Source organism: Hemitrygon akajei, chromosome 4 (genome assembly GCF_048418815.1).
Source record: "Hemitrygon akajei chromosome 4, sHemAka1.3, whole genome shotgun sequence".
In the NCBI taxonomy this organism is placed as follows: Eukaryota; Metazoa; Chordata; class Chondrichthyes; order Myliobatiformes; family Dasyatidae; genus Hemitrygon; species Hemitrygon akajei.
This window is the reverse complement of record NC_133127.1, coordinates 36535190-36546532: the sequence shown is the minus strand read 5'-3', so window position 1 is coordinate 36546532 and position 11343 is coordinate 36535190. Positions and strand designations below refer to the sequence as shown.

The 11343-nt window shown below is 47.8% G+C and overlaps 1 protein-coding gene across 3 annotated transcripts; it reads right to left on the bottom strand.

The window, feature by feature from the left end:
- Positions 1-1629: 1629 nt before the first annotated feature.
- LOC140726237 (DNA damage-inducible transcript 4-like protein) lies at positions 1630-8436 on the bottom strand. Of its 3 annotated transcripts, none has more exons than XM_073042337.1 (2): positions 8031-8436; positions 1630-3900 (listed from the first exon to the last, which is right to left on the bottom strand). In XM_073042337.1, the coding sequence occupies exons 1-2, from the start codon at positions 8053-8055 to the stop codon at positions 3419-3421; spliced, it is 507 nt and encodes a 168-aa protein (XP_072898438.1). In that variant the 5' UTR covers positions 8056-8436; the 3' UTR covers positions 1630-3418. The 3 variants fall into 3 exon arrangements, with proteins under 3 accessions (XP_072898438.1, XP_072898440.1, XP_072898439.1); XM_073042339.1 differs by having other exon boundaries at positions 8284-8436; XM_073042338.1 differs by having other exon boundaries at positions 8411-8432.
- Positions 8437-11343: the final 2907 nt, after the last annotated feature.

Here is an 11343-nt window from a genome sequence, read left to right as displayed (position 1 = left end):
TCAACCCAGATGCACCTCAAGGATGCATGCTTAGCCCACTGGTCTATTCTCAGCACACTCATGACTGTGTGGCTAGGCATAACTCAAATGCCATCTAGAAATTCAACAACACCACTATTGTTGACAGAATCTCAGAGGGCGATGAGGAGGTGTACAGGAGTGAGATAGATCTGATGGTAGAATGGTGTTGCAACAACTCCCTCACACCCAATGTTAGCAAGACCAAGGAATTGACTGTGGACTTCAGAAAGGTGATGTCATGAGAGCACATGCCACTCATCATTAAGGAAAGGGTGAACAGCTTCGAGTTCCTGGGCAACGGCGTCTCAGAGAATCCACCCAGACAGGGCCCATCGCGTTAATGTAATTATGAACAAGGCCCGCCAGCGGCTATACTTCATTAGGAGTTTGAGGAGATTTGCTATGTCACCAAAGATACTTGCAAATTTCTGTAGACGTAGCGTGGAGAGCATTCTAACTGGTTACATCATCGCCTGGTATGGAGACTCCATTGTGCAGGATCAGAAGAGGCTGCAGAGGATTGTAATTGAGTCAGTACCTTCACGGGAGCAGCTCTCACCACCCTCAAGGACACATTTAAAAGGTGGTGCCTCAAGAAGGCAGTTTCTATCAGTAAGGAAGCTCACCATCCAGGAAGAGGTACAGGACACGGAAGACACACACTCAATATGTTAATCAGGTTTCTGAACAGTCTATGAACAATATTTCATTATTCCCCTTTTTCACTATTAATTTTTCTCATTTACAGTATTTTCTAGGTCTTGCCACAAAACAAATTTCATGACATATGTCAGTGATAGTAAACAATTCTGGCTTATTAAATGTGAGAATCTCTGTGGTGCCACTTCTTCGAGCATTGTGCTCCAGACTTAACCTACCCTCTAGGGAAAAAATAACATACTACTTGGATCCCCTCTCAACTCCTATCGCTTACCCTGAACCCGTGCCTCATATCTGCCTGCACTACTCTTTCAGACCCCAGCATGAGAAGAGTTTATCTTCAGTCCTCTATTCTCAGTTTAAGATTAAAATTTTGAGTTATTGACCTCTCTGCAAGGGAGAACGGTTCTTCCCAAACCCTGCCCCATTGCTTCTCTGCTCCCTCCCCAGCCCCCCCAACCTCAGGTTCATCTCCTCTATTCCAGGTCAACCACCAGCTCGCCAACCTTACCTCACCACTGAAGTTCTCCAGCCCTTGTAAATCCCTCCAGAGCTGTCACATCTACCCTGAAATGGTGTATCCACAAATGTACACAGTTCTGGTCTAATGTAAAATGTTTTCATTGCAGTCAATGCTGTTTAAAGTGTTTTCTAAATATAGAGAACAAAGTATTCCTCAAGTAATGAACTTTTCATTTGATTCTAATCGTTAAACTTGTAAAGATTGCTGAGACAACACAGTGCCTACACCCTGAACTTTCAGGAAATCTCCACAGAATTACCTAAGAGACTTTTAGGAAGGTTACCTAAGAGTTGTTTCCTTGTGGTGCCATTTTATTCTAGTGAATTTATGAGGCCTCTTTTCTGACTGTGTGTCCAATGTGCAATGGTGCTCCATTCTACAAGGAGCTCATTTACTTAAAACCTTTGAATTGAAAGACATCAGGCTATAAAAATCTGATTTATTGTCCAAGGTTTTCTCCAAAAGGAACATTTTCTTTTGATAACCATATTACACAGTCTACAGAGAGTGTGCTCAGTCTTTGAGTCCAGTATCAGAAATTAGAAGGTACTGATCATCAAAATTGTCAACACCAGCATGCCTACCACAACAAAGGCAAGTGATAGTCATTTAAATGAGAGTCCCATCCCTAACACTACATCACTATCCCTGCCCCTTGCATTAGTTAGCCCAAAAACTCAGAGCATTAACCACATGCATTCTGTAAACATCAGGCCATTACCTAAATAGTCACATCTTCAGTTTTCAATATATTCACATCCGTAACTAGTACAAAGCTATACCCAGTGACCGAGCGCATGAACCAGCTCCTTTACTGAAAATTCCAAGACAAGGCAAGTCATATATTCCACAGTTATTCAGCACATTTGGAAGCAAGTCGAACCCAAGATTGCAGAGCCAGACAAGTTCTTCTGAAAACCGCAAGTTCTGGAAACACTTAGCACGTCAGACTGCATCTCTGGAGCGTTTCCAGCATTTTGTGTTTCTAGTTCAGATTTCCAGCATTGGCACTTGGTTGACTTTCAGGAGCTTTTCAGTGCAGGTAGCCTGACCCCAGTTGCAACCCGCTTGGCTTATCACACAGCTCTTGTCAGTGCCAGAACAACAGGCTCAAGTCTCTGGTAACGACCCAAGCTGGTTCCTTCGCATTAGCACTGACACAAGTTGGAGCTACTACTGGGGGAGGTGGTAGGAAGAGTTGTTAGACCAGAATCCTGAGTGAAATGGTTCAGTGCAACAATCCCACAACAGTACCTCAACAGCAAGATCTCCCGGTATCCCAGGGAGTACCTGTGGTGAACTACATATACCTGTCTGGACACGACCCTCTGCTGACTGCTCCTGTGGCTCCTCCCACAGACCCCTGTATAAAGGCGGTTGGAGGCACTGCTCCCCCCTCAGTCTCCAGGATGTTGTGTGGTGATTTCTTGCAGCTAATACAAGCCAATCGTTTGCCTCCCATCTCCGAGAGTTGTTGATGGTGCATCAATACCATCTTTCACCAAAACAGACCGGCAATTCTCCGCCCCGTGTAGGGGAAGGATGAACAGATTAGGACTTTATTTCCCAGAGCACAGGAGAATGAGGGGAGATTTTAAAATTATGAGGGTATAGATAGGGTGAATACATGTAGGCTTTTCCCCACTCAGGATGGGTGAGATTAGAACCAGAGGTCATAGGTTTAGGGTGAAAAGTGAAATATTTAAGGGGAATTGGAGGAGGGGCAAATCTTTGTCACTCAGAGGGTGGTGTGAGTGTGGACGAACTGCCAGCAGAAATGGTGAATGAGGGGTCAATTTCACCATTTGAGAGAAGATTGTATATGTCCATGGATGAGAGAGGGATGGAGGGCAGGTAGATAGGACTAGGTAGATAGACCAGACTGACATGGACTGGGTGGGCTGAAGGGTCTGTTTCTGTTCACTAGTGCTCTATGATTATCATCTCAGATTAGAGATTTTACTGAATCTTGTAATGATCTGTCCATCAGGGTGAGAGATCAACCATAACAAAGAAGATCCCTAACTGGTTGGCACTTCAGCTTCAAAGCCAATATCAAACCCCAGTGGTTGATACCAAATTGACAACCAAGGCACACAATAAAAAGTGAGTGATAACAATTTCTATCTAAATTGGCAACACTGATGTTAAATTGCCACAGAATAAAGTGGTGATGGTGGTGAGGTAAAGCTGCCACTCAGTGTTAGACCAGGTTTAACATTCAATTACAGTCCCTGTTGAAGACGATGAGTAGAGCTTATTCTTAATCAAGCGGAACCCGGGTCTGAGTTTCAGTGCTTGCCTGAACCCAGGGGTAAAACAGGTACCAATGAAAAATAAATCTCGGAGAACAGGCCATATGCTGCCGTCCTCCTTAAGAATCAAAGTCAATTCAAAAGTTGGAACAACAGTGGAGTCATAAACAATGCGGTCTAACTTTCTGCACATGCTCTCAATCTCCACCATCACATAGACGACGGATCCACGCAGACCACAAGGCTCGTTGGAGGCAAGGCAGAGCATGTCCCTGGCTATCTTGCTGATCATTCTCTCAGGAACCAGAACTTCGGAGCAGTGCAGCTTAGTCTTCTTAGCTCTGGACAGGCAGTTTTCGAGGAGCTTGACCAAGTACTGGCATCGCTGTTCTTCCTCGTTTAAAGTGTAATCAGTGGGCTCGTGATCCCAGTAACTGAGTTCTGCAGAAATAAAGTGAAAAATGTTTGTGTGAAGATGAATTCTAGAGATCTGCCACAACAAAAGATCTAGAAAGCGCAGGTTCTGAAATGAAAACAGAGATTGCTGGAACCGTCAGCATCTGTGGAGAGAGAAAGAGAGTTAATGTATAAGGTCATAGACGTTCTATTGGCCTGAAATATCTGCAATTTGAAATTTTAACTCTGTTCCACACCTATCTACTGTGCTGATTATTTCCAGCAATAGCAGTTTTTACTTCAGACTACAGCATCTGCTGTTTTCTGCTTTAAACTTGATGTTGTTAGTTGGAAATCTGACTCTAATACAGGGCTGACAGAGGGTTGCACTGTTGGAGAGATGGTGCTGCATTGTCAGACATGTGCCTTCCAATGAGAGGACAAACTGAGGCCCAATCTCCCTCTCGGGTGGATGTGAAAAATAAAATATTATTCAACAATATCGGAGAGAGGGAGGGAGGGATGTTCTGCTTGGTTAGCTCACACATAAAACATTACTTAATTACCGTTCTGTGCAGAAACTAGTTACCATGTTGGCTAAATTACAGGATTGCTTTCACTTGCCCAAGTATCTAAGGCTGGAATATTTTGTGTTTCTTGAGTCTGTGTGTGGCATTCTAATGTTCACATCATCCAGTCCTGTAAAAAGTCAAGTGCTTCACAAAGTGCTCCCACCTCACCCACAATAAACACCTTTTCAATTCCACGCTGCTTTCTCAGGCAGTCATTTGAAATGGAAGATAACTTGCTTCCTCGCTTGATGAAGGGTCTTGGCCCGAAACGCTAACTGTTCATTCCCCTCCATAGATGCTGCCTGACTTACAGAGCTTCTCCAGCACTTTATATGTGTTATTCAAGATTTCTAGCATCTGCAAAATCTCTTGTGGTCCTCTCCTATTCTGTGAGCTTGGAGGTGACTGACAACCTGTTCTCAATGTTCCTTCACTGCTGAGTGACCCTGGGCTGAAGGTAACTGAGGAGCCTATGGGAATGTTGTTCTTGAAGGCTTTGAACACACAACCTGAACCTTTTCCTCAGTTGGCCTGGTGATCTGTCCTGGGAAGAGCTCGCAGCTCAGAATGGACAGGGCCACAGCCCAACTAAAGAACAATGCCTCGGCAACAGGTGGTATTCCCGCTTAAGCCCTAAATCCAACAGTGGGGACTTCTGTCACAACCACGTTATCCACATCAAAGCAAAGGAGAAACTACCAGGAACCTCAGGAATATCGCCAATCTATCTTCCAGAAAGGAGTCAAATTAAACTGGCAATGACTGATGGGTCTCCTGCTGTTTGTCAGGGGGAAAATCATCACCAGGATCCTCCTCCCACCACCACCACTCCCAATTACCACAGATTTGTCCCTGGGCAACAGTATAGATTCTGTCCATCAGAGGCACAAAGGATGTGGTCTTCACTGCCCAGCACAACACCTCCAGGAGAAATGGCCGGAGAAGGACCAAACACTCTATGTGACACTTTTTGACCTTGACTGGGGTGGGAGGGAGACAGTGAAACATATTCCTCCAATACAGCTGCCCACAGACAAACCTCAATTTAATGCAGGCTTCATGTCGACATACAAGGGGAAGTCCACCATAGAGCCAACCCATCCACCAGCAATCATTTCCAATCCTCTGGCTGCAATGAGACATTCCAAGGTGAGTACCTCTGGGTGTCTGGCTGTCGGGGCGAGGTTCAATAAGGATCAACCGGTTGGGGTGTGCCACCTTGAGGGCATCTGAGTGTTAGGGGGGGATTCAGCTGGATGGTGTCAGACTGTCACACAGTCATACAGCATGGAACCAGGCTCTCCAGCCTGACCAATTCAGACTCAGATTCATTTGCCACATGTACATTGAAACACACAGTAAAATGCATTGTTTGTGTTAACGCCCAGCACACCCAAGGATGTGCCCGGGGCAGCTTGTAAACATCACCATCCATTCCAACATCACCATAGCATGCCCATAATCCAGTCCGTGCTGCACAAGGTTCCCATCTAAATTGTTGCTATTTGTCTGCATTTGGCCCATATCTTCTAAGTCATTCCTATCCACCTACCTGTCCAAGTACCTATTAAATGCTGTTGCTGTACCTGCCTCAACCACTTTCCAGGGGTGTCCAGTTGTTGTGATAAATCACCCAAAAGACCAAATTAGCTGAGTGTCGGAAACAACCGCTGACTGGGTGGAAGTGAACAGGAGAACAACCATCAGAAAAGCCAATGCTACACTCATAGAAAGTTTCAACAGTCTCACCAAAACATAAACCAGATGCTTTAGGCACTTAAAAAATTAAAGCAGGAGGTGGGAACTCCAGCCAGAGCTCACAACATTGTCCAGTCAGTGTTGGCCACTACTGTCCAGCCAGGACTCACAACATTGTCCAGTCAGTGTTGGCCACTACTGTCCAGCCAGGACTCACAACATTGTCCAGTCAGTGTTGGCCACTACTGTCCAGCCAGGACTCACAACATTGTCCAGTCAGTGTTGGCCACTACTGTCCAGCCAGGACTCACAACATTGTCCAGTCAGTGTTGGCCACTACTGTCCAGCCAGGACTCACAACATTGTCCAGCCAGTGTTTGCCACTACTGTCCAGCCAGGACTCACAACATTGTCCAGACAGTGTTGGCCACTACTGTCCAACCAGGACTCACAACATTGTCCAGACAGTGTTGGCCACTACTGTCCAGCCAGGACTCACAACATTGTCCAGACAGTGTTGGCCACTACTGTCCAGCCAGGACTCACAACATTGTCCAGTCAGTGTTGGCCACTACTGTCCAGCCAGGACTCACAACATTGTCCAGTCAGTGTTTGCCACTACTGTCCAGCCAGGACTCACAACATTGTCCAGACAGTGTTGGCCACTACTGTCCAGCCAGGACTCACAACATTGTCCAGACAGTGTTGGCCACTACTGTCCAGCCAGGACTCACAACATTGTCCAGACAGTGTTGGCCACTACTGTCCAGCCAGGACTCACAACATTGTCCAGACAGTGTTGGCCACTACTGTCCAGCCAGGACTCACAACATTGTCCAGTCAGTGTTGGCCACTACTGTCCAGCCAGGACTCACAACATTGTCCAGACAGTGTTGGCCACTACTGTCCAGCCAGGACTCACAACATTGTCCAGACAGTGTTGGCCACTACTGTCCAGCCAGGACTCACAACATTGTCCAGACAGTGTTGGCCACTACTGTCCAGCCAGGACTCACAACATTGTCCAGTCAGTGTTGGCCACTACTGTCCAGCCAGGACTCACAACATTGTCCAGTCAGTGTTGGCCACTACTGTCCAGCCAGGACTCACAACATTGTCCAGCCAGCACCTTTCCGTGCTGAAAGTACATTTAGCAGAGGAACAAGAGGTTCTACAGATGCTGGGAATCTGGGTCAACACAGAAAAAAACTGCTGGCGAATCTCGGGAGAGGGGGTGGTCAGGAAGCATCTATGGAGAGAAATAAAGAGTCAGTGTTTCAGGTCCAGTTAGACACGAAGGCACGGGTTCAGTGGGGCAGGCTTAGCAGAGAAGAGGACCATGGCAAGTGGGTGGGGAGGATAGTCTGTGCAAGAGAAGACAGGGTGAGTGGCAGTGTGACATGGGGCAGGGATGCTTGGGGAAGCATGTGAGATGGGGACAAGGTAGAAGGAGCGGCAGGCATGGGCTGAGGTGACTGTGGTTGGGTTTAAATTCATGGTCATAGGGGTTTAGGGTTGACAACAAAGGAGATTTGGGTTGGGGGGATTGTTGGTGTGTGAGGGTGGGTATATGGTGATGGAGTCTGAGAGTGGGGAGGAGGGGGCTGAGGTGATGCTGATGGGTAGGGTAGGTGACCAGTTAGTGATGATGGGAACATCGTGGGACGAGGAAAAAGTCAAGTGGTGCCTGGGGTTTCCGAGGCAAGTTGGGGTTCGGTTGGGATAATGGAGGTTGGGAGTGAGAGGAAGCGCGGTGGTAGTGGAGGTGGTGAGGGGGTAAGGCGGGGTGACGAGGGAGGATCGGTCATGGGGTGATTGCAACCCCAGCACAGGACTGCCGCTCACCTCCATACCCCCCCCCCCAAGAGGGTCAGTGGAAGACGGGCATGCTTGTCTTTCACTCACCCGGAGCTCCGCCGCCCGCCACCATCCTGATCTCCGAGAACTCAGAGCGGCTCCACCCCCTCCAGTTCTCCCAACGCCAACCTCGGTTCGACTCTGCCCGCGACCACTCACTACCGCCGCCTCCTCCTCCCCTCCCCCCCCCCCCCGCTGCACACCGTCACTACCCCTCCCTCTCCCACTACTTCTCACTGTCACTCACTCGATCACTCTCCCTCTCACTATCAATCGCTCTCTCACACTCACTCTTTCTCACCCATTTTCGTTCACTGCCTCTACCCTTCTCTCTCACTCTTTCTCACTGTCACTCTCCTCCCGTGTTACACACTGTCTCACTCTTCCAGCATCAGATACTTTCTATCTCCGACATTATCCCACCCCACCCTCTGTCATTCTCCTCTCGCTTTCCCGGTTCTCTGAAGTCTAAATTGCAACATGCCGAGCTACAACAAATGGATACAAGTAACTGACCAATCACAGCCCCTACTCATAGCTTGGCTCTGCCCCATTCGTTGCCTGCCCTGAGATAGAACAAATACAGCGTAGCGACTGGTTCAGCCTTTTACCGGCTGCGGCCAATCACGCTGGAGGATTCTGCCCCGCCCCTCCCCCGATTGGCCGTCAGGGAGGCGAGGCTGGCAGCGGGCCTGCGGGAGTATCTTTGCCAGGGAAAGAATGGCCTTCGGGTGTGAGAGAGCCGGTCTCTGGTGGGTGTAAGAGAATGGTGCAGGGGGATGGGGGGGCTGGAGTGGGGAGAGCCCGGCCAAGGCGGTTGAGCAAAGCGGCCCGGCGAGATGGTGGAGTGCGGAGAAATTCTTACACTCCCATCTCGGCGAAATACTCATTTATATCTTCATTTCTCACTCAGTACCTGAGCACGACTGGCAGAGACAGCATTCAGCGCTCGTCTCCAGTTGTCCTTCAGGAGTGGTGATGATACACCTGCTGGAATCTTTGCAGACCTTCTGGCGAAGGTAGCCCCAATATTCCAGGGTTTACACTCCTGGGCAGCAGGCTACAGCCCCTGTGACGGATTGGATTTCTGCCTTTCCTCCCACATCCAAAAACATGCAGGTTGCTGGATTAATTAGCTGCTGGAAGTTACCCCTTTTGTGTGGGTGAGAGATAGAACCTGTAGGGAGTTGGTGGGAACGTCGGGAGAATGAAAAGGGGTTTGTGTAGGACTGGGCTAAATGGCTGGCTGATGGTTGGCTCAGACTCCAAGTCCCATTTACCTGTCAGGATGGTGTGTGCCTTGGAGGGGAACCTACAGATGTTTCCCAGCATCTGACCCATTTGCCCATCTTCATGGCCAAGGTCATGGGTCTGAGGATTGCAGTCAGAGTAGCCTTAATGAACTGAGAATTGAAGATCCTACAACCACATTACACAGCCCACTGGGGGGCTGCTGGCTAAACAGGCAAATTTATCTGGGAGGGTAGGTAGATACAGAGATACTTTATTGATTCCAAAGGAAATGTCACGGTACCATTACGAGTGCACAGATAGAAATATTAGAAGAGAAGTAGAAATAATAAAAAATAAGTTTCCATAGTCTAACAGGAGGGGGTAATCACTCCCCCAGCTATGGGTTGACTCATTATAGAGCCTAATGGCCAAGGGTAAGAATGACCTCATATAGCGCTCTTTGAAGCAGCACTTTAGTGTTTGTTTAGTGTTGTTGGAGATGCCTCCCTATCAATAGGGAGTGCCCTGTCACTCTACTGACTTGGCCATGTAGACAGTGGACAGACTTTAAGCTGGCAGGAGGTGAGTAATTTACCAGCCCCTGACATGCTCCTGTACCCACGCTGGCAGGTCTGTTTCAGTTGTGATTAGCACATGGATGATTTCCCAGAATTTTGACGATGGGTGACTCTTTGATGGTAATGACGTTGGACGTCAAGTGCAGTGATCAGACTCTCTCTCTCGTGTTGGAGGTGATCATCAGCCAACACTTCTGCAGTGTGACTGTCAATGGCCACATTGGCCTGGACGTTGTCCAGGTCTTGATGCATCCAGGCATGACATTTGCTTAGAAACTGTGAACAGAATTTAACATTGTGCCAATGTTGACAAACATCTCCACTTCTGATCTTATAACAAAAGGGAGGCCATGGATGAAGCAGTTGATGATAGTTGGGTCCAGGAAACTGCCCTGAGGAACTCCTGCAGGTATGTCCTGGAATTGGGGTCATTGACCTCTAACAAGTATGGGGGTGCAGGGTATGACTCCAACCACTGGCGTGTTTTCCCTTTGGTGCCGGTTGCTCAGTTTTATCAGAACCTCGGCGCAGCACTCAGTCAAAATCAAGCCACACCTTTCTGGTGTTTTGTCCTCTTTCTGTGCAGGTGATTGGGAATAGACTGACTGGATAGTTATTAGTGAGATTGGATTTGTCCTGCTTGTAGTAGGGTGATCACTTGAGTAGAGTGTGATGTTCTCCTAAGGGGTTGTCTCCAGGTGGGTCCTCAGGTGGATGTAGAGGCTGATCTGGGATCCACATATTCCAATCGGTCCAGGATGTTAGGATGGATTCCTTAGGAGCTAAGTGGCAGATGGCTAAACTCCAGACAGCTTCGCTCTGGGGATCTCACAAGTCTCTCTGCTGGAATAATTTGGCTAGAGGCGCAGCTTTTTCCAGAGGGCGGGTGTTCAGCACTACAGCTGGGATGTAGTCTAGTGCTTCAGAATTTAGGCTATCTCGTGATCTCAGCTGTTTCTAAATATCACACAGAGTGAATGGAATTTCCAAAAGGCCAGCTGTGGTCATGGTTGGGATATCTGGAGGAATGGAGACGGGCCATTGACTCAGCATTTTTGGTTGAACATGGTTGCAAATGCTCCAGCACTCAAAGTAACAATCATCTCTTGATCAATTGCAGATAAAGGTTTCATATTTTGACCTCCTGTTACACATGCTTGGCTCCCATTGGCAGACTGTGATCCCTAGATCCACCTACCAACTCACAGAAACATTTCCTCTCTTCTTCCCCCAGCTGTTCCTCTTAATCCTCTTGAGCAAATCTCTAAACCCATCCCAATACAGCCTAGCTTTTGTAATCTCTCCTTGTAAATGAGCCTCGGAAGGCACATACCAGAGCAGATAGTGTGTGCTGAGTTCTCCTGCCAAGTGCGACGTTCGAAACAGAACCCAGAGCTCGTGGTGTGGACAACACAAATGTATGTGACCTGTCCCACATTCTACTCTGAATATAGGCCAGCATTTCTTTCTTTTCTTTTGGATTAATTTCAGGATAGGATAGATCTGTAATATTTCAACAAACCTTTCTCTAGAGCTCTGATGTTTTGCAG

What these genes read in the sequence shown, in the direction of transcription:
- LOC140726237 (XM_073042337.1), bottom strand. Translation starts at nt 8,055, where the DNA reads ATGGTGGCGGGCGGCGGAGCTCCGG. An exon ending in GGCGGGCGGCGGAGCTCCGG is followed by an intron (nt 3,901 to 8,030) that starts GTGAGTGAAAGA and finishes TTATTTCTGCAG; the next exon opens with AACTCAGTTACTGGGATCAC.